The 24,555-nt window shown below is 46.0% G+C and overlaps 3 protein-coding genes across 4 annotated transcripts in view; all 3 read left to right on the top strand.

Moving 5' to 3' along the window:
• The window catches only part of LOC118219617 (cytochrome P450 2K1-like), a 607,214-nt gene that overhangs the window by 453,991 nt on the left and 128,668 nt on the right, over positions 1-24,555 (top strand). The gene's annotated exons all lie outside the window — the stretch shown is intronic.
• LOC118220412 (sterile alpha motif domain-containing protein 9-like) lies at positions 2,475-13,198 on the top strand (the record flags this gene model as incomplete). The annotated part of the gene is made up of 5 exons (XM_035404273.1): positions 2,475-2,695; positions 2,971-3,040; positions 7,754-7,764; positions 9,415-9,475; positions 10,643-13,198. Coding segments are annotated over exons 4-5 (2,580 nt in total), but the record flags the coding sequence as incomplete, so codon positions are not given.
• LOC118219640 (sterile alpha motif domain-containing protein 9-like) lies at positions 13,215-16,525 on the top strand (the record flags this gene model as incomplete). Its single annotated transcript, XM_035402974.1, has 1 exon — positions 13,215-16,525. A coding segment is annotated over one exon (1,377 nt), but the record flags the coding sequence as incomplete, so codon positions are not given.

The raw sequence follows: 24,555 nt of genomic DNA, 5'->3' as shown, positions 1-24,555 counted from the left end.
ACGTGGACTGTAGGCAGTAGGCAACTCCAAGCTGCAGGCCAAGACTCCGACTCCGACCCAGACCCAGACTAACTTAAAAAGATGCACATCATCAATATATAGACTGGCATCTTTCTAATATTGCTGCTCCACGATGGTCCCACACACGCACACACACACACACGCACACACACACACACACACAAAGGATAGTACTGGACCCCCGGCTCTAATCCACTAAGTTCTGATGGAGATGTTGTCTCTCCTCTTCTCGTCTGCAGACGCCTGTCGGCTCACGCTGGACCCCAGCACGGCACGCGTGGAGCTCTCTCTCTCTCTCTCTCTCTCTGCGGAGAGCCAGAGGGCGACACACTCGGGGGGGGGAAACCCCTACCCTGATCACCCGGACAGATTCAACTTCTTTCCCCCCCGAGTGCTGTGCAGAGAAGGTCTCCGCGGGACCCGCTGTTACTGGGGGGGTCCGGTGGGTCGGGCACACCCCCGGAACGCGCTCTGATTGGGGTGACGTACAGAGGGGTCCCCAGGAAAGGGGAGGGATCTCACAGTCTCTTGGGGGCAGCAGTGACAAGCCCTGGAGCCTGGAATTTGGTGACACCAACAACAAGGCCCTGCACAATGGGAGGAGCTCTTCAGAATGTGACCCCGATTTACCGACAGACCACTGAAGTTTGGGGGCTCTTTCTACCCACAGAGTCGGGGTGTGCATGGCCTGGCCGGCCGGCACTCTGTCCTTCTACGGGATCTCCTCTAAATCAGTGACCCACCTGCACACTTTCCACACCACCTTCACTGAACCTGTCTGTCCTGGGTTCTCTGTTCTGCGTCCACGCTCTTCCGTCTCCCTGTGCATGCTGGGATAGACTCCTGTGTCCCGGAGGAACTCCTGAGTCTCCAGGGAAAGTGAAGGGAAATCTGCTTCAGACACAAGATGGGATATTGTTGGGTTTGGTGATAATGTGTGGATAATTATTTTCATGCCTTCCATGAATCTGACGCACGTCCTTGCTGTTGATTTCCTGCAACAGTGAGAATAATTGTGTTAATAACATATTTATGTTCTGAGATTCTGAGTCCCAGTCTTAATGGTTAATAAATACATTTCTGTATTAATACTGATGATGTACAAGTGCTGAGCAGCCCCCTGGTTTTCTTAATTTCTTAATGCAATTATTATTATTATTATTATTATTATTGCATTATACTCAAGGACATATCACAGTTATGAAAACAGGGCATTGAATTGTTTTATTTTGGATGATATCACTGTTTTGTAAAGTGTTTTTGTTCGTTTTCTCTTCTAATTCTAATTCTATTTCCCTACAGAGACCTACCATAGCAATTATATTTAAATACAAAAATAAATAAAAACTTTTAATTTTCTCTCCAACTATCATCATTTATACTTTATAATAGAGGAGGTGCGCAACAACCTGTAGTGCAAAGTAATGAGTAGTGCCAAGTCTGGTACTAGTGTTCATTTTAATCAGGTGAATTTATTCCTGTTTAGCTACGGTCTCCTTTACGTCGCTTTGGATCAGAGCGTCTGCGTCAGTAATGATTAGGACCGCAACATCTCGATCCTCGGAACTACATTCTGACTGAAATAAAGTTCTGCCTTTCTCTGCGTCTGTCTTTCTCGTGCAGTATTCATCATTCTGATGTGCTAACTTTCATTTTACCGTCCTGTTGTGATTTGTGTTCACTCGTGCGCGCGCGCACGCACGCACGCACGCGGAAGCCTATATAGTCGTGTTTTGTAGGTATTGCGGTTCAACGTTAGGAGACAAAGAACTACACAAGGTGTATCGACCGGATTAAGAAGTTTACAGTTTACGCTAATTATTTTAATGTGTATGCAAAAAATAAAATATCTGAACACATCTGAAAACAGCAGAGGCGCTTGTCTTTCACTATATCACTAACGGACATCAATGGGCAATACATTCAAACAATGTAACGACTAATTGTTTTAACTATTAATATTTTCTATCGGAAAAGATGCTTACTTTATGGTAGTTGGAAATATTTAAGACGAACACATTTGTTTTCATGCGGTGCTCACAGAAGGAATATAACCTGCTGCTTAATTTGGTAGGCTACTAACTGACAGCTTGCAACTGATTTCAGAGCAATTTCAGTTTCAGTGCAATGTCTTGATATTTTTAAAGCTCTAGTGAATATCTTTTTCAGTCGTTAATGTTAAAGCTGTACTAATGGACGATTCATTGAAAGACATTATGTATACACACAAATAGTTTCGTTTCTGACTAGTTGTTGTAAGGAAACGAAACTTAAACATATCCGATCTAATCTGTGAGGGTGGAGCGGAGGACGAACTTCAACATATAAAATTTATCCGCGAATAAAATGTCATAGAATGAACCTTACATCGGCAATATAACAATTCTTAATTATTCAAGTTCCCATGCCAAATAGCCATAACTTTAGTGCTGCAATTATGCTGACAGAAAGTAAAGGGGCAAGTTATGTCGTTTCCGCGTACCTTTTTTTTCGAGGCTTATAAATAAGGAAGCGTTTTCTTCCGCATTGTAGTGTTTATGCCCAGAGACAAGATGTTCGCATTGACTTCATTAATTGAGCAATTAATTCGTGTTTTGTTGTAAAACTGTAGCCTACAGTATGAATTGAAGACTGTCAAGGCATTCCTAAGAACAATGTGATATCACCGAGTCCAGTGAGTATAACGTTAAATCTTACAGTAAAGTGCAGAACAGTAACTGAATTTATCGGGTTTTTATTGGGTTTCAGTCGTTATGCTATATCGATGTTATATCTCAGTTGTTTTGCCTACAGAAAACAGTTTGTAAACCACATCGCCATACCATTGAGTTCACTAGGTGCACTACAGTGAAATCGCCGTTATGAAGTCGTGAGTGTAATCTGTAAACTTGCTTCTTAGATAGGTAAAGGATGAACTTCTCTGATATGGGCTGTTTTTCCATAATGTAGGAAATAATAGCCCTCGCCGGACGAATTCATCCTTTACAACTTCCACAACAACGTCGATGTTTTCTATTAGTTTTCTGTGACGGTACGGGTGCTGGGACCCAGGCGCAGAGTGGAAAAAACACGAAACTCAAAAAATATCTAAATAAAACAGAAAACAAGAGGAACTCACAAACATGGGCAGGGCAGAACACAGGCAGGTAGCAGACAAGGGCAGGTCAAACAAAACACAAGTCAGAACAAACACAGGCAGGTACATACGCTTGAAACCAACAGATATCGGGAACAAACACAAGGAACCAGCACCCGAGTCAAGGGAACAGAGAACTTAAATAGACAGGGGTAACAAGACACAGGTGAACTCAAAAAACAATCGAACCAGAAGGAGGGGATAAGACAGGTGGGAACAATGATGGGATAACGAGACAATGAAACAATCATACAATTAACAGGGGGGGAGCAGGACACAAAACAGAAGTGCCGCCATCTGGCGGCCCAACAGGGGAAACACAGACAGGAAAACAGGACCATGACAGTACCCCCCCCCCCAAGGGACGGCTCCTGACGTCCCAGGAGGCCGACCCGGGGAGGGAGTCAACAGAGGGTGGGGGCTAGAGACAAGACTCAGACAGGAACAGGGACTGGACACAGAACTGGGGCAGGAACAGGACTGGACTGGACAGGACAAGACTCAGGGCTGGACTGGACAGGACAGGAACAAGACAAGAACAAGACTCGGGGCTGGACGGGAACTCGGGGCTGGACGGGAACTCGGGGCTGGACGGGAACTCGGGGCTGGATGGGAACTCGGGGCTGGAAACAGGACTCAGGGCAGAAACAGGACTGGACAGGAACAGGACTGGACACAGGACTCAGGGCAGAAACAGGACTGGACAGGAACAGGACGGGACGCAGGACTCGGGACTGGAACGGGACGCAGGACTCGGGACTGGAACGGGACGCAGGACTCGGGACTGGACTAGGACGGGGGAACAGGACTCGGGACTGGGCAGGACCCGGGCAACACGGGGAGACTCAGGGCTGGGCAGGACCCGGGCGACACGGGGAGACTCAGGGCTGGGCAGGACTCGGGGAAACTCAGGGCCCGCACATCGGGCGACACGGGGGAAACTCAGGGCCCGCACATCGGGCGACACGGGGGAAACTCAGGACCCGCACTTCTCGGGCGACACGGGGAAATTCAGGGCCCGCACTCGGGCGACACGGGGAAATTCAGGGCCCGCACACGGGCGACAGGGGGATTCAGGAAACCAGGGGGGACTTGGACAGGGGCAAGGCAGACATACAGGACTGGACTGGGGTGAGGTGGACACAGGACTGGACTGGGGCGAGGTAGACACAGGACAGCAACGAGACGGGGCACGACAACACAGGACTGGGTTGGACAAGACTGAGGGGGAAACAGACTGCCAGATACTGGCACAATCGGGAGACCTACAAGGACAGACACAGGGACAAGCAGGCGGGGAGGCACACGGCGACACCGACGGACACACAAAGGGACAGGCAGACAGGGAAGGCGAGGGGGGAGCCCAACAACTGACATAGGGACTGACACACAGGCAAACAAGACAAAACACACGCGGACTGGCACACTGACAGACAGGCAGACAGGCGGGCAAACACGTTAGCCGATGGGCTGACGGCTTGGGGGGCAGACAAACAGGCCAACAAACTGGCTGACACACATACGGGTAGACCAACAGACAAACAGGCAGGCAGACAATTAGACAGGGGGGCCGGGGAACACACGGACACACGGTTGGGAGGACGAACACCAAAGGGAGAATGGACACCAGGGGGAGTGACGAGGCCGGGGGAGGGACGACCACTGGGGGGAGGACGGACTCCGGGGAAGAGACGATCACTGGGGGAAGGACCGACACCGGGGGAGAGACGACCACTGGGGGGAGCGACGAGACCGGGGGAGGGACGACCACTGGGGGGAGGACAGACTCCGGGGAAGAGGCGACCACTGGGGGAAGCGACGATACCGGGGGAGAGACGATCACTGGGGGAAGGGCGAACACTAGGGGGAGCGAGAACACTAGGGGAAGCACGAACGCCAGGGGAAGCACGAACGCCAGGGGGCAAGGTGTGAACACTAGGGGGAGCGAGAACACTAGGGAAAGAACGGACACTGGGGGGCGTGAGAACACTAGGGGAAGCACAAACGCCAGGGGGAGCACGAACGCCAGGGGAAGCATGAACGCCAGGGGAAGCACGAATGCCAGGGGGCAAGGTGTGGACACTAGGGGGAGCGAGAACACTAGGGAAAGAACGGACACTGGGGGGCGCGAGAACACTAGGGGGAGCACGAACGCCAGGGGGAGCACGAACGCCAGGGGGCAAGGTGTGGACACTAGGGAGAGCAAGAACACTAGGGGAAGAACGGACACTGGGGGGCGCGAGAACACTAGGGGGAGCACGAACGCTAGGGGGAGAACGAACGCCAGGGGGAGCACGAACGCCAGGGGGAGCACGAACGCCAGGGGGAGCACGAACGCCAGGGGGAGCACGAACGCCAGGGGGAGCACGAACGCCAGGGGGAGCACGAACGCTAGGGGGCAAGGCAGGCGGCTTAGCCTGCGGGGCGGCCAGAGCAGTCTGCGGCGGCCCCTGCGGGACAACACATGGGACCGTTGTCCTCTCCGGGGCTCTGGACGGCTCTGGAGGCCTCTCCGGAGCTCTGGACGGCTCCGGAGGCCCCCCCGGGACTCGAGGCGGTGCGGAGGCTCCCCTGGGGCTTGAGGCGGCTCCGGAGGCCCCCCCGGGGCTCGAGGCACAAGTACAGCCCGAAACTTGGGTGTAGCAGGCGGCCTCCGCGGAAGGGTCAGAGCAGGCGAGGCCTCCGGGGCTGGAGGCTGCTCTGGGGGCCTCTCCGGGGCTCGAGGCGGCTCTGGGGGCCTCTCCGGGGCTCGAGGCGGCTCTGGGGGCCTCTCCGGGGCTCGAGGCGGCTCTGGGGGCCTCTCCGGGGCTCGAGGCGGCTCTGGGGGCCTCTCCGGGGCTCGAGGCGGCTCTGGGAGCCTCTCCGGGGCTCGAGGCGGATCTGGGGGCCTCTCCGGGGCTCGAGGCGGATCTGGGAGCCTCTCCGGGGCTCGAGGCGGATCTGGGAGCCTCTCCGGGGCTCGAGGCGGATCTGGGGGCCTCTCCGGGGCTCGAGGCGGTTCTGGGGGCCCCTCCGGGACTTGAGGCAGAGCAGGCCGTGATGGCCGCTCCGGGACTTGAGGCAGAGCAGGCCGTGAAGGCCGCTCCGGGACTTGAGGCAGAGCAGGCCGTGAAGGCCGCTCCGGGACTTGAGGCAGAGCAGGCCGTGAAGGCCGCTCCGGGACTTGAGGCAGAGCAGGCCGTGAAGGCCGCTCCGGGACTTGAGGCAGAGCAGGCCGTGAAGGCCGCTCCGGGACTTGAGGCAGAGCAGGCCGTGAAGGCCGCTCCGGGACTTGAGGCAGAGCAGGCCGTGAAGGCCGCTCCGGGACTTGAGGCAGAGCAGGCCGTGAAGGCCGCTCCGGGACTTGAGGCAGAGCAGGCCGTGAAGGCCGCTCCGGGACTTGAGGCAGAGCAGGCCGTGAAGGCCGCTCCGGGACTTGAGGCAGAGCAGACCGTGAAGGCCGCTCCGGGACTCGAGGCAGAGCAGGCCGTGAAGGCCGCTCCGGGACTCGAGGCAGAGCAGGCCGTGAAGGCCGCTCCGGGACTCGAGGCAGAGCAGGCCGTGAAGGCCCCTCCGGCACTCGGGGCAGAGCAGGCCGTGAAGGTCCCTCCGGCACTCGGGGCAGAGCAGGCCGTGAAGGTCCCTCCGGCACTCGGGGCCGAGCAGGCCGTGAAGGTCCCTCCGGCACTCGGGGCCGAGCAGGCCGTGAAGGTCCCTCCGGCACTCGGGGCAGAGCAGGCCGTGAAGGTCCCTCCGGCACTCGGGGCAGAGCAGGCCGTGAAGGTCCCTCTGGGACTTGGGGTGGAGCAGGCCGAGGGCCCTGCCATCTGGGCTGGGCAGGGGACAGGAACACAGACCACAGCTGTAGGGAACCCGGCTGGGCAGCCGGACGGGACCGGCGGGACCCCCGCGGGCCGGACCCTGGGAAGATTGCAAGCCGCGACCCCTCAAAAGGGTCAGGATCCGCCGGCTGATCAGCTGGAGGTCTGGCCGACCGGGAGGCAGCCCGACCACGGCGCCTCCGCGACCGCCCGCCCCGGGCACTGGGAGGTTGAAGCTCCCACCACCCCGATGGCATTTTAAACAAAAAAAAACAAAAAAAAAAAAAAAAAAAAAAAAAAAAAAACCTCTGCTGGGTCCCAAACTGGCTGGTTCCTTCTGTGACGGTACGGGTGCTGGGACCCAGGCGCAGAGTGGAAAAAACACGAAACTCAAAAAATATCTAAATAAAACAGAAAACAAGAGGAACTCACAAACATGGGCAGGGCAGAACACAGGCAGGTAGCAGACAAGGGCAGGTCAAACAAAACACAAGTCAGAACAAACACAGGCAGGTACATACGCTTGAAACCAACAGATATCGGGAACAAACACAAGGAACCAGCACCCGAGTCAAGGGAACAGAGAACTTAAATAGACAGGGGTAACAAGACACAGGTGAACTCAAAAAACAATCGAACCAGAAGGAGGGGATAAGACAGGTGGGAACAATGATGGGATAACGAGACAATGAAACAATCATACAATTAACAGGGGGGGAGCAGGACACAAAACAGAAGTGCCGCCATCTGGCGGCCCAACAGGGGAAACACAGACAGGAAAACAGGACCATGACAGTTTTCCATACTGTAAGTAGCTATCTTCGTATGGTGTTACTGAAACGTAGATACTTAAGAACAATTGTGTGCTATTTTATGACAGAGTCCATTGGTCCGTGATATTTATTTATTTATTTATTTATTTATTGAGACGAATGAGGAAGCAGACGACTACAAGGCATGAAAACCTCAGGATGAATACATTAAAAATAAAATTCAAATTCTCCAAGTGAGGTTTTGCATTGATTTTATTTTTCATATAATATTAAATGATCATTTAATATTTTAAATGCACGTTGTATTTTTTTTTAATTAACTTGTTTTAATTAAGATCTTTAAATATTGACTGTGTGCTAATACATCAATATATAAAACATATACTAATATAATGTATCTGCTTGCGTGTGTGGGTGCAAAACTATTAGGATTATTAGGGCCTTTAACTTAAACACATTAAATATGATTTTTTTTTTCATCCATTGCAAAAAAAATGCAAAAAAGAGGTATCAAAATTATTTTAACTTTTATGAGTATTATATCTGAAAATGAATAATTACATAACTTTATTTTTATTTTTTTTTAGGTTTCTTCAGAATTCCAGATTTTAAGTTTTGTTTTCCAATCCTCCTTTAAAAGCTTATAACTTCATTCTGGAAATATTATTAGTATATTCTGGAAATATTTAATTTTGAAATATTGTCACTTTAATTCTTGACATTTAAATTTATTACATTTGTCTTTATTGTCATTATAGTTACTTTTCTAAAGGTTACATAATTACATTTCGGATTCCAATGTACACTACATGTATAAATGCATGCGCGCGCACACACACACATACACACACACACACACAGTCCCGTATTGCTATCCTTGTGGGGACTTCCCATTGACTGCATTCATTCCGTAACTTCTAACCCTAACCTTAACACCAACCACAACATGCCTAACCTTAGCCCTAACCTTAATCTAATTGTAACCCTAACCCTAATCCTAAATCCTAACCCTAAAACAGCTTCTTGACATTGTGGGGACCAGCAAAAGGTCCCCATAACGCATAATGTTCCTCATCTTTCTATCCATGTGGGGACATTTGGTTCCCACAAAGGTAGTATTACAAGTTCACACAGACACTCTCACACACACACACACACACACACCACATGTACACCCAGATTCTTGATCTTTGAATATATAACTACAGAGCACACACTCGCTTCTTGCTCATCCTCCTGTGTAGCTGTACAGTACACCTACATAGGAGGATGAGCAGGAAGTGAGTGTGTGCTTTGTAGCTATATATGCAAAGATCAAGAATCATACAAACTAAGTTATTTTGCAAACACATTTTTTAGGACTTAATTGGCTGATGAAACTAGAAGCCACCCAGAAGTAAAACACTTTTTGAGTAATCTGTACTGTAACTGTAGCCAATTACAGTACATTTTTGGTCATACAATTTGTACTCAGTATTAGATTACAGTTTTGAAGGACTCAGCCCAACACTGTATAAACAGGACCTATTTTAGATATATTTTTTTAATGTATTGGGCTGTATAATTTACAGAAAGAAATAAAATGCCTCTTGTTATTCATTTTTTTATTTGATTTCCTATAAATGTCTAATGACTTCTTACTTTCTGTTTTTTATTGCTATTTCCCTTTCTACCTGTTGCACAGGACTCAGCCAAGGTGTACTGAACTGAGGGATTTTAAAATGGCTGAACAAAGTCAGACCAAGGTAAGAGAGTAATCGCAAAGAAACAGTATTAATTTTAGAGATGTTAATAGTCTAGAAGGAAACCCATCTGCCATCAAAACATTCAGTTAAATCATAATATATTTAGAATATATTTATGATGCACATATTCCAAAAAATCTGACCCAATACATTTCATAGTACACCATGGACAAGTGTGTGTGTGTGAGGGAGATTGCAATATGTAAAAAAAAAAAACATTTTAAAGATTTTCAGTGCCACATTTCATACTCAGTTTTGATGAATATTGATTTTAGACATAAACGTGTGGAGAACACCTGAACATCCATGCTGTCACCAGGCTGAACACAATAATACATTTATATTGCATGGGTGTAATTGCTACAAAGCTGCGTGTAAATGCTAATTAATACAGCACGAAAATACGTTGCTACTAAAAGTATAATCTGTGCTAGCCAAGCGAAGAACAGGCTTCAAACTGCTGGTTATGCCTTGCAGTTGTAAAATACAGTTGCAAGAAAAAGTTTGTGAACCCTTTGGATTCACTTGTGGCACAGTGGGTAAGGAACTGGGCTTGTAACCGAAAGGTCGCAGGTTCGATTCCCGGGTAAGGACACTGCCGTTGTACCCTTGAGCAAGGTACTTAACCTGCATTGCTTCAGTATATATCCAGCTGTATAAATGGATACAATGTAAAGTGCTATGTAAAAAGTTGTGTAAGTCGCTCTGGATAAGAGCGTCTGCTAAATGCCTGTAATGTAATGTAATTTCTGCATTAATAACTCATTAATTAATCTTAATCTAAGTCACAATAATAAACAAACACAATCTACGTAAACTAATAACAAACAAATAATTGTACTTCTTTTTGTCTATGCTGACTGCACTATTTAAACATTCACAGTTTAGTTTGGAAAAGGTATGTGAACCGCTAGACTAATGACTTCTCCAAAAGCTAATTGAGTCAGGTGTTCCAATTAATGAGATGCGATAGAAGGTGTCAGTTGGAGGTGCCCTGCCTTATAAAAAGGCTCACAAAGTTTGGTTCCTGACAGGGTCTGCTCTTCTCAAGAAACATCTGTTCGTGTGAAACCATGCCATGATCAAAAAAATTCTTTAGACAACCTTAGAAGGAAAACTGCAGATGTTTCTTTTTTAAAAATGTTTTTCTTCTATCATACCAAACAGGAAGAAGCACAAATCAGGCAGATAGAATTACCTGCTGAGATTAAGACCTGGACTAAAGACCATGTCAAACAGTGGATTCTCAAAGAGAATCTTGCAGACACTGCCGATGCTGAGATCCTGCATGGACAGGACGTTACTGGGGCCAGCCTCCTCTTGCTTGACAAGTCAGACCTCCGAGAATTAGGCATCAAGTTGGGACCAGCAAAACTCATCCTTAGCAAGAGGGATGAACTTGTGCAACTTAAAGAGGGTCAAGTTGGCAGTCAAGGCGGTCAGTCCCACAGACTCTGCAAGCCCTACCCTTTTCACAGGTACCACGATGCCTGCCGATACAAATCGAACAGCATCCTGGATGTGACCGAGTCAGGTGCGTCGGATTTTATTGAACCCTGCCACGAATTCAAAGCATTCATCCACACAGACAAAGCCAGCGCTGAGGACAAAATGAAGAAGTTTACCGATGAGGTCATTCGCTTCGCGGCAGCCTGCATGAACAGCCGCACCAACGGCACCATTCATTTTGGTGTGGGCGACTTACCAGATTTCATTCATGGGCAGATTCTGGGAGTTGTTGTTCAGGACAAAGAAGCTTTTGTGAATGGATTACACCGGGCTGTAGATGGTCATTTTGAACACAAACATATTGATGTTGCGAAGAAATGCATTAAGCCCCCTCGATTTGTTCAGGTCCTCAACCCGGATATGACATCCTCCGAAAATTATGTGATCGAGGTGGACGTAGTGCCGGCGTATCAGGTCTGTCAAGAGGACGTCTATCACGTCTACAGTGTCAACAAGAAAAAGGGGAGAAAAAAAGGCCAAGGCCAAGAAAAGGACAAGGACAAAGAAGAAGAAGAAGAAGAGCGCAAGTTATTCTTCATTCGTGATGGTACCAGCAGCCGAGATCTCCTGGCTCACAACAGTCAGAAGAAGGAATACACTAAATTCACTGAGGACATCAAGCTGCTGTCACAGTTGAGAAGAGAAGCAGAGAACAAGCGTTTGACTGCTGTGAAAGGAAGTGTCCAGGGATCCAGGCTCAGTGAAATGCTAACAGGTGGATCTCAGTCTTTGGATAAATCCCGCTACGAGCAGTATTTATTGATAACCAACAAATCACATGCTATGCAGTTGGAATCCCTTGAATTTCTTTGTGAGATGAATTTGACTGCTGTCTTGGATTTAGACCCAGAGTCTCAAGAAAATGGACTGTGTAAGTACTTTGAAGAGCACCGGAAGATAAATACCCATTTTCCAAAGAATTATAAGATTACAGAGGCAGTCGAGAACATAGCAGAAAAACTTAAACTTACCAAGCATACCAGTTGGGTGTTCTGCAATGGGCATACCAAAAAAGAGAAACCTTCAGACGCAGATCACTGGTCAACTGAAAAAGGAGCTTCTGTACGAGGTGTTGTTTCTTTCCTGTGTCGCAAAGATGTACTTCCTCAGAAAAGGTTCCTGGTTGTCTTCTTGTTGTTATCCAGTGTGAACGACAGAATGGACCCTCTGCTTGAGATCTTCAGTATGTTTCGGCAAGAGCTTCAAGGCACTGAACAGATCCTGTGCATCTGTGAGAACGAGGGAGCTTTCACTTGCTGGAATGACCTAATTGAGGCACTCCATAGTCAAGACATCTCAGCAAGGTCTATCTATGAGCTCAGCCTCGCTGAGGTTAATGGAACTGTGCTGAGTTTGTGGTCAGACAATCGCAGGTCGAGCCGCTTCCTGCCAAGTGGGGGAACCGGCAAGGTCCACCTGAGAAAAAAGGTGGAGGAAAGCTTAGACACCCTCAGCATTCTCTGTGTCAACCAGTGTGAAGGAGGCACTGAAGAGAAGAAGTCGCTGGAGGAAAGCTTCTATAGAGGAGAGAAGGTGTCCTGGTGGAACTTCTATTTTGCTGAGCAGCCGGAATCCATGCCGTTTATCAAGAGAGACAAGTATGACTTCATTAAGGACACCATTATTCCAGAACTATGTTCTCTGAGGCAAGCCTGTGTGTCCTTCAACTTACTGCATGTCCCAGGTTGTGGGGGCACCACACTTGCAAAGCATATCTTGTGGTCACTAAAGAACACATTTCGCTGTGCTGTTCTGAGGGACACGGCAGAAGACTTCACTGAAGTTGCCAGGCAGGTGGTTCAGCTACTACTTTATGAGGCAGCAGAATGCCCCAGAAAGTTACCTGTGCTGCTGATGATAGATGACTTTGAAGAATTGGATGCAGTAAATGATCTGCAGCAGTGCATTGATGCAGAGTTTGTTAAGAAGGACCTTGGTTCAAGTGGCCCACAAGTCATACTGCTCAATTGCATGAGAACAGAATCCATGGAACAGACTGAAGCAACGAAGGACACTGTTTTCATTGGGAATACCCTTTCAAAGTCAGAGCAGGAACAGTTCCAGAAGAAGCTGAAGGAAATTGAGAAGACGCACAAGAATGCAGACACATTCTATGGTTTCATGATCATGAAGAAAAACTTCTCAAGAGAATACATTGAGGGCATTGCTCGAAATACACTCAAGAACTTCAACTTTGAAAGCAAACCTGGTCAGATTTTTGCTGCGCTAGTGTTGTTTACAGGAAGTTGTGACCACTTACAGTGTTTCAAGAGCTATGATTTTGAATATGCTGTTGACTGACAGTACGTTTTATGAGTGCACACAGGGGAGAGATAAACTCATGTGGGATATGCGCAACATGTTGGTGAAGCGGTGTCACTTGGAGGAGGAAAGTCGGTTCTCTCCTGTAATCCACGCCATTGCCAAGGACACACCAGGGGCTGAGGAAATGGTCCTGCACAATGCAGCAAAGCGCTTTGAGAAAGATGCGATAGTCTCTCAGCTTCTTGCCAGGTACCACTACCTGAAAAAGAAGGATTTCATGCTAGCAAAAGAGTGGGCTAGGAAAGCCAAAGAGATTTCCCCAAAAAGCTCCTACATGTCTGACACATGTGCACAAGTCATTAAGCATGAGCTGAAGCATGCTATTGTGCGTAGCAAAGACAAAGATCCTATGACACCAGAAAAACTCAGGGATTGTCTTAAAATGGCAAGATCTGCACGAGATGCCTTCAGAGAAACCCAAAATATCGCCAAGAGGGAGATTGCACTCAGAGCCAAAGTGCGGAGAGATAACACCCCTTACAATATAGCAGGTTGCCTTGGAGAAATCAACATTGCTGTGACCATCTTGGACATTTTGGAAAAGGTCCCTGTTTTTTCTTCATCTAATGCTGCACAACACAGTATCATGGAACGGGTCCTGTCTGGAAAAATAAAAATCCAGGATGTTGGCAGGAATGACAAGAAGCAAAAACATGCAGAGTATTATCAGGTGCTTGAAGAGTTTGGTGAACTTATTTGTAACCTTAAGAGCACAATGAAAAATCTCTTCAATTTCCTGGATGCCTTCTTTGTTGACCTGGGGCCACGATACTCCCAGAGAGACAAACAAAAGGAAAGAACCGCAAAAGAGCTTTCTGAATGTTTCCGTCGCTACGTTGTACTTTTCTGCAATTCAGATGCCACTGAATTTTGGATGTTCAAGAACCTGAACACCATGGCAAAGATTCATGAGGGTTGGAAATTTCTGGAGTTGCACAAAGCTGACACTCATTTTGGGCTCCTTGACAGCCTCTCAAACAAGACCTCCGGTGAAACAATGGAGGATATTGTGAGGACGTATGAATTCAATCAGAAAACATCTCAGATGGCCAGGATTGTGAAAATCAAAGTGAATTACATCTATGCTAATATTGTGCTTGCAGCCATCAAACCAGCATCTAAATGCATATTGCCGTACAGAGAACTCCTGAATTTACTGTGTGAGGTTCTTAGGGATTGCATCCCACACGAGGACAGCAGGGCTTTGCACTTCATTGCAGTCGCTCTTTTGTGGCCAGGGTCAAATCCTCTTGCAGTAGCTGAAAGTTTTTGCCAGCAATAAGAAGTTATGTCTCTCAGCTGAGGACCTCATTCTGGCATGAGATGGGATCTGTTTGGCATGCCAAGAAACCTGTGGTCCATTTCTACTTGGGAAAGAGGCATAGCTACGGTCGTCTGGTCAGCCGTGCAGATGTAGAGAAGTTTGCTGGCGCACAGTCTGGCTGCCTGGGAGAAAGTGAAACATGGAAGCATGGGAAAATCCAGGACCTTCTCTTCAGAGCATACGGCATGGTGCAGAGAAAGACGATTTTAGCAGACACACCGAACCCAGATGTAAAAATTGAGGTCAATCCAGTGTACAAAAGCCAGTTGTGTGGAGGGGAACACAGGAGGGTGTCCTTCTTCATTGGCTTCTCTATGCACGGCCCACTAGCATTCGACATAAAGTTTCTCTAAACCGTCAGGTTTATTATTGCAGGTTCATGGCGGTTTTCTTCCCAACCGAATGAAACTAGCCTTAACCAGCCTGAATCACAAGACCACGAAAGAAAGGTTTGGAATCTTCTGAGTCACTCCTCCTGAAAGACTTCCCATCGCTATTGCGGAGAGGTTGTGGCACCTTTTGATATTTTGATGTTGCCACTTGATATGTTTATTCATTTTCATGACCGCACTGAAATGTTTTCTGTCACGGCACTGAATACGAGGTGACTAGCTGTCCCCATCTCTGCATGGCTGCTTATCACCGGATCGCTGTCTCTGGATTTCCTTAATGATAATGTTATATGATTATATGAATGGCTTTACAAAGATGGGTTATCCGACTTGTGGTATTTGCTTTTATGACTATACAAATTGTTTTTTGTTTGGCTAACACTTCTGTGTTTTGATGTTGTAACACTTTTGTATTCTTGAGACTAACACTGATGTTCTCTAGTACTGTTAGTAGTTTCATGTAACCGCATCTGCTAAGTGACTTTAATGTAATGCATACCGTGGTGTTTTTATGGTTTTAAGTTTTTGATGTTACAGCTTGTTACATACGTACACTACATGGCCAAAATTATGCGACACCTGACATACAACATCTCATTCAAAATTATGGGCATTAATATGGTGTCGGTCCACCCTTTGCTGCTGTAACAACCTCCACTCTTCTGAGAAGGCTTTATACTGGACGTTGGAGCACTGCTGCAGGGATTTGCCTCCATGCAGCCAGAAGAGCATTAGTGAGGTTGGGCACTGATTGGGCGATTAAGCCTGGCTGGTAGTTGGCTTTCCAATGGATCCCAAATGTGTTGGATGGGGTTGAGGTCAGGGCTTTGTGTAAGCCAGTCAAGTTTTTCCACATTGTGCACAACAGAATAATTTCTGTATGGACCTCGCATTGTCAGGCTGAGACTAGAAAGGGCCTTCCCAAAACTAAAATGTGACTGTATGCTGGTAGCGTTAAGATTTTTCCTTCACTGGAACTATGGGGCCTAGCCCAAAACATGAAAAACAGCCCCAGACAAGTGGTGTCCAGATACTTTTGGTCATGTAGTGTATATAATGTGTATGTATGCCAGATGTGTATTTTGCCTCTTTGTTAGCACTGCTAACTTAATTAGTGCTTTAGTGATGTCGCAGACTAGCGTAGGATTCTTTTTTTTGTCTGGGTCTGGATTTATATGAGATGAATGCACTGAATGTTCTCTTATACTGTAAGTGGATCTGGATAAAAAACATTTGCTGAATGAACTGAATGTACCTGGAATAATGAAAAGACTGCTGTTTTCATAAGAGACCATTTTTAGAATCAGTTTGCAAATTTTGGTTCTTTCGATTTTTTTTTTTTTTTTTTGCTGAAATATACATTCATTTAACAGTAATATATAATTCTGTAAGCGTTGTACTGCACACGTTGCAGATTTTAAATTGGTACTCTTGCAGTTCACTGTTTGTTAAAATAAAATTATGTGTAATTAAGTTACTAAATGCATTATGTGTAATTAAGTTACTGAATTTTTGTTACTACGCTGGTGTCCATGAGGACAAAAAAACAGTAAACACTCAGTCCTGTACAGAAAAGGCAGACTGAATTGAGCTGTTTTCCACTTTTATCCTCTTGAGATCTGATTTAATTCATTTTTATAAGGCAGTTCACGTAAGTCTGCCTCTTATCAGACCCTCATAGTAAAACAGACTGTTTACTGTGCTGACAGATAGTCAGCAATTGTGATGAAGAGACGGTGCTCAGTTGCAAAACATCCAACTGGATCAGCATTATGTGAACTTTACATTCTCCATAGTACAATGTAATCATGTTTTATATTGTTGGAAAAGTGATGTCATGGTGTCTTTAATGGTAGGGTGCGGAGTAAAGATCTTGATATTTATGGGTCAGCGCCCAGCCCATATACAAAGGTTAACCCAGGTGTGATATGCTTACAGAGGTAGTGCAAGCAGGATCATTTATCTATACTGCTGTGTCATGATTGTGCCTTTATCTGATGACCTGGTGTTTTGCTTTGATCTTTTTGGGATTGGGATGGCAGGTATGCCATCCCGCCAAGTTACGCCTTGGCGGGGGCATGCCCCATACCTATACAGCACTGAGAGTTTGGCACTTTTCAGGGTTCCCCACAGAAATAACCACAACAGCCACAGACACGCAGCCCTTAAAAACATTCAATTCTGTACATTCTGACCCCATTTCAACAAACAGAACTCATAAACAACTTCACATGTCCACACAATAAAGCCCCAAACTAAGGGGATTTTGCGTTTTCTCCTTCTTCTTCTTCTCTTTCTTCTTCTCATTCTTATTTTTCCTGCCGCCTTTCCCACTAACAACATGTCTCCCCATTGGACATTCCACTGACACCAGCCAAATCTTCACCTACACGACCCAATCAAAAACGCGCATACACACGCAAAATACCGATACCTTTCTATTCTGAAACATTTGCAGGTTAAACAGCTAGTCCGCCTGTGGCCTAGTGGGGACGGTTACAGTCTTGAGAACACAAGGTCAAAGGTCCAAACCCAGCTAAGAGCACCTTTCTTTAAAGGAGTACCATGGTGATTTTCACACTTTCTCATTTTTATGTTTTACTTGCACAGGAGGCATTGAAGAAACACAATGAGTACAGTATTAAATATGTCCGTCCTGCATTTTTGGAGAAATATGCGTTTTACATTTACCGTCCTGTTTTCAAACGGTTGACAAAGTTGTCAACTTGGTCCGTCACGAACACAGTACTCCCACACCTCTCCCCTTTTCTACGCCCCGTAAACCCATGGATAACTCCAGACCCATAGTTTGCGCGGCTGCCTTACAGGCAAGACAATGCACACATTTGACTAACGTTAGGTTCACTTACATTACAGTGACTTTTAAGGACTATTAGATTATTTCTGGTTATATCAATTTAGCTAGCTAGCTCACGTTATCTAGCTAGTTTGCGTTTATGAGGACGTCATAGTTGTGCTTTCATCTTAACTTGGCTAGCTAGATAGCAAAAATTATAATTGGATATAAGTCAACGTCTTTACCTTAGCTATCTATCGCTATACTTCATATACTACTAAGCTAGCTAGCTTGTGAAAAGTCTCCCAAAAACAGCACGTATCGTGGGGGTAGCTATGGTAATGGGCCACGGTCTGTCAATCATATAGCTGACTGACAGTGAACATAACTGACAGTTCTCATTACCACGCCCAGACGGTTCGGGTGAACTTTTACAGTGGGGAATTTAGGCTTAAAAAAACACATTTTAAAGTACATTGAAATGACTGAATAATTTTTAAAAAATTATGCACATTTGTTTTCTTCTTGCCTAAAGACAACCGAGAAGTGTCACGTTCAACCACCATGTTACTCCTTTAACCTGCTTTTACCTTCACTAATAATTGTCTACTACTTCTCCATTATTGCTTTTGCACCACAGTATTATGACGTACCGTCTGCACGTTCAATTGTTCACCGGCTACAATATTGAAAAACCATATGGATTCAACGGGACCTCTTCTGCGCTTACTCGCCTGTGTTCTTTAAAGCCACGGACAGGTTTGCTAATTATATTTCACGCACTGCATATGTCATGGTACTGCCCCTAACAAAGTGGCAGACTGGTAAACCTCCAGTTGAACGATTGAATCCCGCCTCGTCCTCAGGCAGATACTTTCCTCTTTTACATTAACGTTCTCTTACGCTTATATTACATTTTCTTTACCAAAACTCACTCATGGCCACCCATATGCATTTCATGACGGCAAATGTATTCCTTTTATTACAAAGTTACACCAGTTCACCGCTGTGCCATTTCTACTAACTACATTTCTTCACTTGGCTACCGTACAAAACCTTATGAGCAAACGCCACGTTCCTACATTCATGTTACCTTGCCCTGTTCTCTATCTAGCCACATACAAACAATTACGTGTACGTTCTGCAACTCCCCATTCAAACATTTACATTTAAAATCATGATTCACTCATAGTTACTACTAGCACTGAACATGAAAAAAACACAATAATGCAATGATTCCACATGTCACTTAAACCTCCACTTTCACTAATAATGCTACACAGCGACTGTTATATATACCATTCGATAAGGAATATAAGCTCGCTCATGGTCACTCCATTTACTTCGCACTATACTCCGTGATCATGTCAACCTTCACCTACATGCCCACTCTGCTAAAAACATATTGTTTCCACTGCGGAATTTCGTAATTTCATCCTAATTTCTCTCACACTGTTGTAACTTTCTCATATGCAAAGCCTGCTGGGACATATGCGTCTGCTCCTATTCTGCACTATCATGTTCTCCGGTTCTAGTTTAGCAAAACAGCGAAGAGGATTCCTGCCTGCAGATGAGCCTATCAAAATGCCTTATAAACCTTACAAACACTAAAAGTGCATCTCCACGAAATAACAGACAATGGAGCTGCACAGAAGGATAAACCTTACTAACACTAAAAGTGCATCTCCACGAAATAACAGACAACGGAACAGGACAGAAGGCTACACAAGTTGCGACCTAGGGAGTTAACAATTCTACTGACTTGCTGATTCTTTTGTCAGTCAAGGCTCGTTGGATGGACGTCAAATCCGTGAGTACATAAACTGCCCATATTTCATCTGCGTTTCTTCTTCGTTTACGCTTATGCCACTGCATCCTTTCTCACAGACACTGTTTCACAGCAAACCGAAACTGCTGAACGGTACACGCTCATCAGACTGTACAAATTCACACAACGATAGCCATAATCCACACCCGTTTTTTTACAGGGTCGCATTTCTCACTCTCATAATAAAACGCTTTGCAAAAAGAACTGATATCTCATTAAAAAAACACGTTTTCAACGTACAAAAATGCCAAGTTACTAAAAAGTATTGATATCAAAATGACGCCAAGTTACGATACTACAAACAATATAGCCTATCTTGCCTCACCGAAATGACATAAGATGTATCTCAAAGCAATGCTACCCAACATTTCCTCAGTTCTTTCAAGTCACTTGGCCCTGTGTTTTCTAATCGTACCATTTCACAATGTCATGCAAACTTTTTGTCAGATCAAAGAGACAAATATTTCGAATTGTCTCATGGAACACATTGAACATTGTACACTGAAATTAATGTATAAATTCATTAATGTACAAAACTGCTGCTGAGCAACGACAGGAAGCACATTTCTTCAGTAAACATGTTTATACTTGCTTCTGAACTGAATTTGAGTACATGTGCAAGTTATTGTATATTTGCTATGTACAATAAATACTGCATGTAAAACACATATTGTACATACATACATAGAGAACTTCTTTATCCGCATGGGGACATTTCCCTGGCAGCATCTTACATTCACATTCACATTCACGAACACACTTGTACCAAGAAACATACTATCATTCACGCAACAGAAAGCCTGGGCAGCAAAATGCATAGGCCTACATACCAATACAAATTGGACATACACACACCTATTCAATCAATCTTGACTGTGAGACAGCCATCCACACATATGTTTGGCCTGTCCATGTAGTGAATGCTTATACACAGGGCCAAGTGACTTGAAAGAACTGAGGAAATGTTGGGTAGCATTGCTTTGAGATACATCTTATGTCATTTCGGTGAGGCAAGATAGGCTATATTGTTTGTAGTATCGTAACTTGGCGTCATTTTGATATCAATACTTTTTAGTAACTTGGCATTTTTGTACGTTGAAAACGTGTTTTTTTATGAGATGCTCTTTTACACTGGAATTGTTACTAACAATCATCTGTAATCATTATTTTATTTTATTTTATTTTATTTTGATTCTCTAATTTTGGAATACCAAATAACGTTTGCAATACCAGATCATATTTGTGTCATATTTGGATTAGACGATGATCCAGCATTGACGTACTTGGCACCAAGTAGGAAAGCTCTGCTCTCATTCTGCGTTCATGAACCTCCTGTAAAGGCTTATGGGACAGACATATGTCTGTGGTGTGTAATTAATTATACTGGTGTCTGTTAAGGCACTGTTCCGGTGTGTGGATGAGCCCCATGGTCTGGTATCTGTTAAGGCTCTATTCCAGTGTGCGGATGGGCCCCATGGTCTGGTATCTGTGAAGGCTCTATTCCAGTGTGCGGATGGGCCCCATGGTCTGGTATCTGTGAAGGCTCTGTTCCAGTGTGTGGATGGGCCCCATGGTCTGGTATCTGTTAAGGTTCTGTTCCAGTGTGTGGATGGGCCCCATGGTCTGGTATCTGTTAAGGCACTGTTCCAGTGTGTGGATGGGCCACATGGTCTGTTATCTGTCCAGGCACTGTTCTATTCTGTGAATGGCCCCACATTCTGGTATCTGTTGACGCTCTCTGGTGTCCAATCTGGACCATTCCAGTGCCGACTGTGGCTGTAAGTCCAGCAGGGTTGTGCATAAGTGAATAATATCTGGGGAGGGATCTCAGGAGGCATAAAGAATGTGTCCTACTGCTCATCGGTGACCCCTTCTGGTCAGTAACAGACCAACAGGGTGACTCAGTGTCTGTGTGAGGTAAGTAAATGACACTTATGGTTCTCCTGCATTGCTCTGGATAAGAGCTCCTGCTAAATGAATGTATCGCACTGCATTTGTGACACATCAGATATGATTATTTCTGCTTTTCCTGCAGAGCTGTGTGAGTAAAGAGCACTTTTCTCCTCTCTGCAGGCCGTCAGGCTGTCAGGTGACAGAGAGAGGCTGTGCTTCTCTGGCTTCAGCTCTGCGTTCAAACCCCTCACACCTGAGGGAGCCGGACCTGAGCTACAATCACCCAGGGGAGTCGGGAGTGAGAGCGCTCTCTGCTGGACTGGAGGACCCCAGCTGTAGGCTGGAGAAACTGAAGTAAGTACAGAGTGAGAGAGAGTCAGGAATAGTGAGAGAGGAGCTTCTACAGAGCTCCTCTCTGGTTAAAACCACTCCCACTGCATTCTGGGACAGACCCAAATGCTGTTCTACCATCCGTGGAGTCTGCAGCTTTGTCGACAGTAAAACTAGGGAGACGCATTAAGCTTGTCAGCTAAGTCCTTACAGCGTGGAGCTCTCCCATTGTCGCAGAACTCAGTTTCCATGCTGCACCCCATGCACAGTGCAGTCCGTGTGTCTCAGTGTCTGTCTGTCCCTCTGTCCCTACAGTGTTGACCATGGAGGAGAAATCAGGCTCAAACCAGGCCTGAGGAAATGTAAGTATGTCTGTGCTGAAGGCTTTAAAACAGAGAGAGCAGAGTAACAGAGGGAAGAAGGTTTAGGGGAAACAGAGTGAAATGTGATCCTATTACATTGCCCTCTACTCTTTTATCCTCCACTCCTCCTCCGGAGTCCATGACTCTTCTTCTTCTCTTCTTCCAACAGTGCAGTGACGTCTCTCTCATGAGCTTCTCTCACTCTATCTCTCCCTCTAAAACACACACACACACACACACATGCACACATGTGCACTCTTACGACCTGTAACTCACCTGTATTACTATAACCAGGTGTGCACTATCGTAACACAAAGACACCTCAGTATTAACCACAACCCGAAAGAAGAGCCAGTTAAGCACAAAACGATATATAATATGCAAGAAGGCGTTTATTATACAGCAAAGCAGGGAGTTAGAGATATTTGTCCTAAAGGAGTTTTTCAACATATGCACTGGTTTAACACAGGTTGCAGGATCTCACCGGGCAGGTAGATGTATCCCACACAAGATGGTCCTCTGGTCTAAAAGTCCGTCCTCCAGTTTCCTTAATTTGTTATAGAAGAGCCTGTTAACAAAGATGGTGATGATGGTGATGATGGTGGTCAAGGTGAGCAGATTGCAGACAACAGACAACGTGGACTGTAGGCAGTAGGCAACTCCAAGCTGCAGGCCAAGACTCCGACTCCGACTCCGACCAAGACCCAGACTAACTTAAAAAGATGCACATCATCAATATATAGACTGGCATCTTTCTAATATTGCTGCTCCACGATGGTCCCACACACGCACACACACACACACACACACACACACACACACACACGCACACACACACACACACACCTATACACACACACACGCACACACAAAGGATAGTACTGGACCCCCGGCTCTGATCCACTAAGTTCTGATGGAGATGTTGTCCCTTCTCTTCTCGTCTGCAGACGCCTGTCGGCTCACGCTGGACCCCAGCACGGCACGCGTGGAGCTCTCTCTCTCTCTCTCTCTCTGCGGAGAGCCGGAGGGCGACACACTCGGGGGGGGGAAACCCCTGCCCTGATCACCCGGACAGATTCGACTTCTTTCCCCACCGAGTGCTGTGCAGAGAAGGTCTCCGCGGGACCTGCTGTTACTGGGGGGGTCCGGTGGGTCGGGCACACCCCCGGAACGCGCTCTGATTGGGGTGACGTACAGAGGGGTCCCCAGGAAAGGGGAGGGATCTCACAGTCTCTTGGGGGCAGCAGTGACAAGCCCTGGAGCCTGGAATTTGGTGACACCAACAACAGGGCCCTGCACAATGGGAGGAGCTCTTCAGAATGTGACCCCGATTTACAGACAGACCACTGAAGTTTGGGGGCTGGACGGCCGGCACTCTGTCCTTCTACGGGATCTCCTCTAACTCAGTGACCCACCTGCACACTTTCCACACCATCTTCACTGAACCTGTCTGTCCTGGGTTCTCTGTTCTGCGTCCACGCTCTTCCGTCTCCCTGTGCATGCTGGGATAGATTCCTGTTTCCCGGAGGAACTCCTGAGTCTCCAGGGAAAGTGAAGGGAAATCTGCTTCAGACACAAGATGGGATATTGTTGGGTTTGGTGATAATGTGTGGATAATTATTTTCATGCCTTCCATGAATCTGACGCACGTCCTTGCTGTTGATTTCCTGCAACAGTGAGAATAATTGTGTTAATAACATATTTATGTTCTGAGATTCTGAGTCCCAGTCTTAATGGTTAATAAATACATTTCTGTATTAATACTGATGATGTACAAGTGCTGAGCAGCCCCCTGGTTTTCTTAATTTCTTAATGCAATTATTATTATTATTATTATTATTATTGCATTATACTCAAGGACATATCACAGTTATGAAAACAGGGCATTGAATTGTTTTATTTTGGATGATATCACTGTTTTGTAAAGTGTTTTTGTTCGTTTTCTCTTCTAATTCTAATTCTATTTCCCTACAGAGACCTACCATAGCAATTATATTTAAATACAAAAATAAATAAAAACTTTTAATTTTCTCTCCAACTATCATCATTTATACTTTATAATAGAGGAGGTGCGCAACAACCTGTAGTGCAAAGTAATGAGTAGTGCCAAGTCTGGTACTAGTGTTCATTTTAATCAGGTGAATTTATTCCTGTTTAGCTACGGTCTCCTTTATGTCGCTTTGGATCAGAGCGTCTGCGTCAGCAATGTACAGTAATGATTAAGACCGCAACATCTCGATCCTCGGAACTACATTCTGACTGAAATAAAGTTCTGCCTTTCTCTGCGTCTGTCTTTCTCGTGCAGTATTCATCATTCTGA

Source organism: Anguilla anguilla, chromosome 2 (genome assembly GCF_013347855.1).
Source record: "Anguilla anguilla isolate fAngAng1 chromosome 2, fAngAng1.pri, whole genome shotgun sequence".
Classification (NCBI taxonomy): domain Eukaryota; kingdom Metazoa; phylum Chordata; class Actinopteri; order Anguilliformes; family Anguillidae; genus Anguilla; species Anguilla anguilla.
This window is presented reverse-complemented; position numbering and strand designations above follow the sequence as displayed.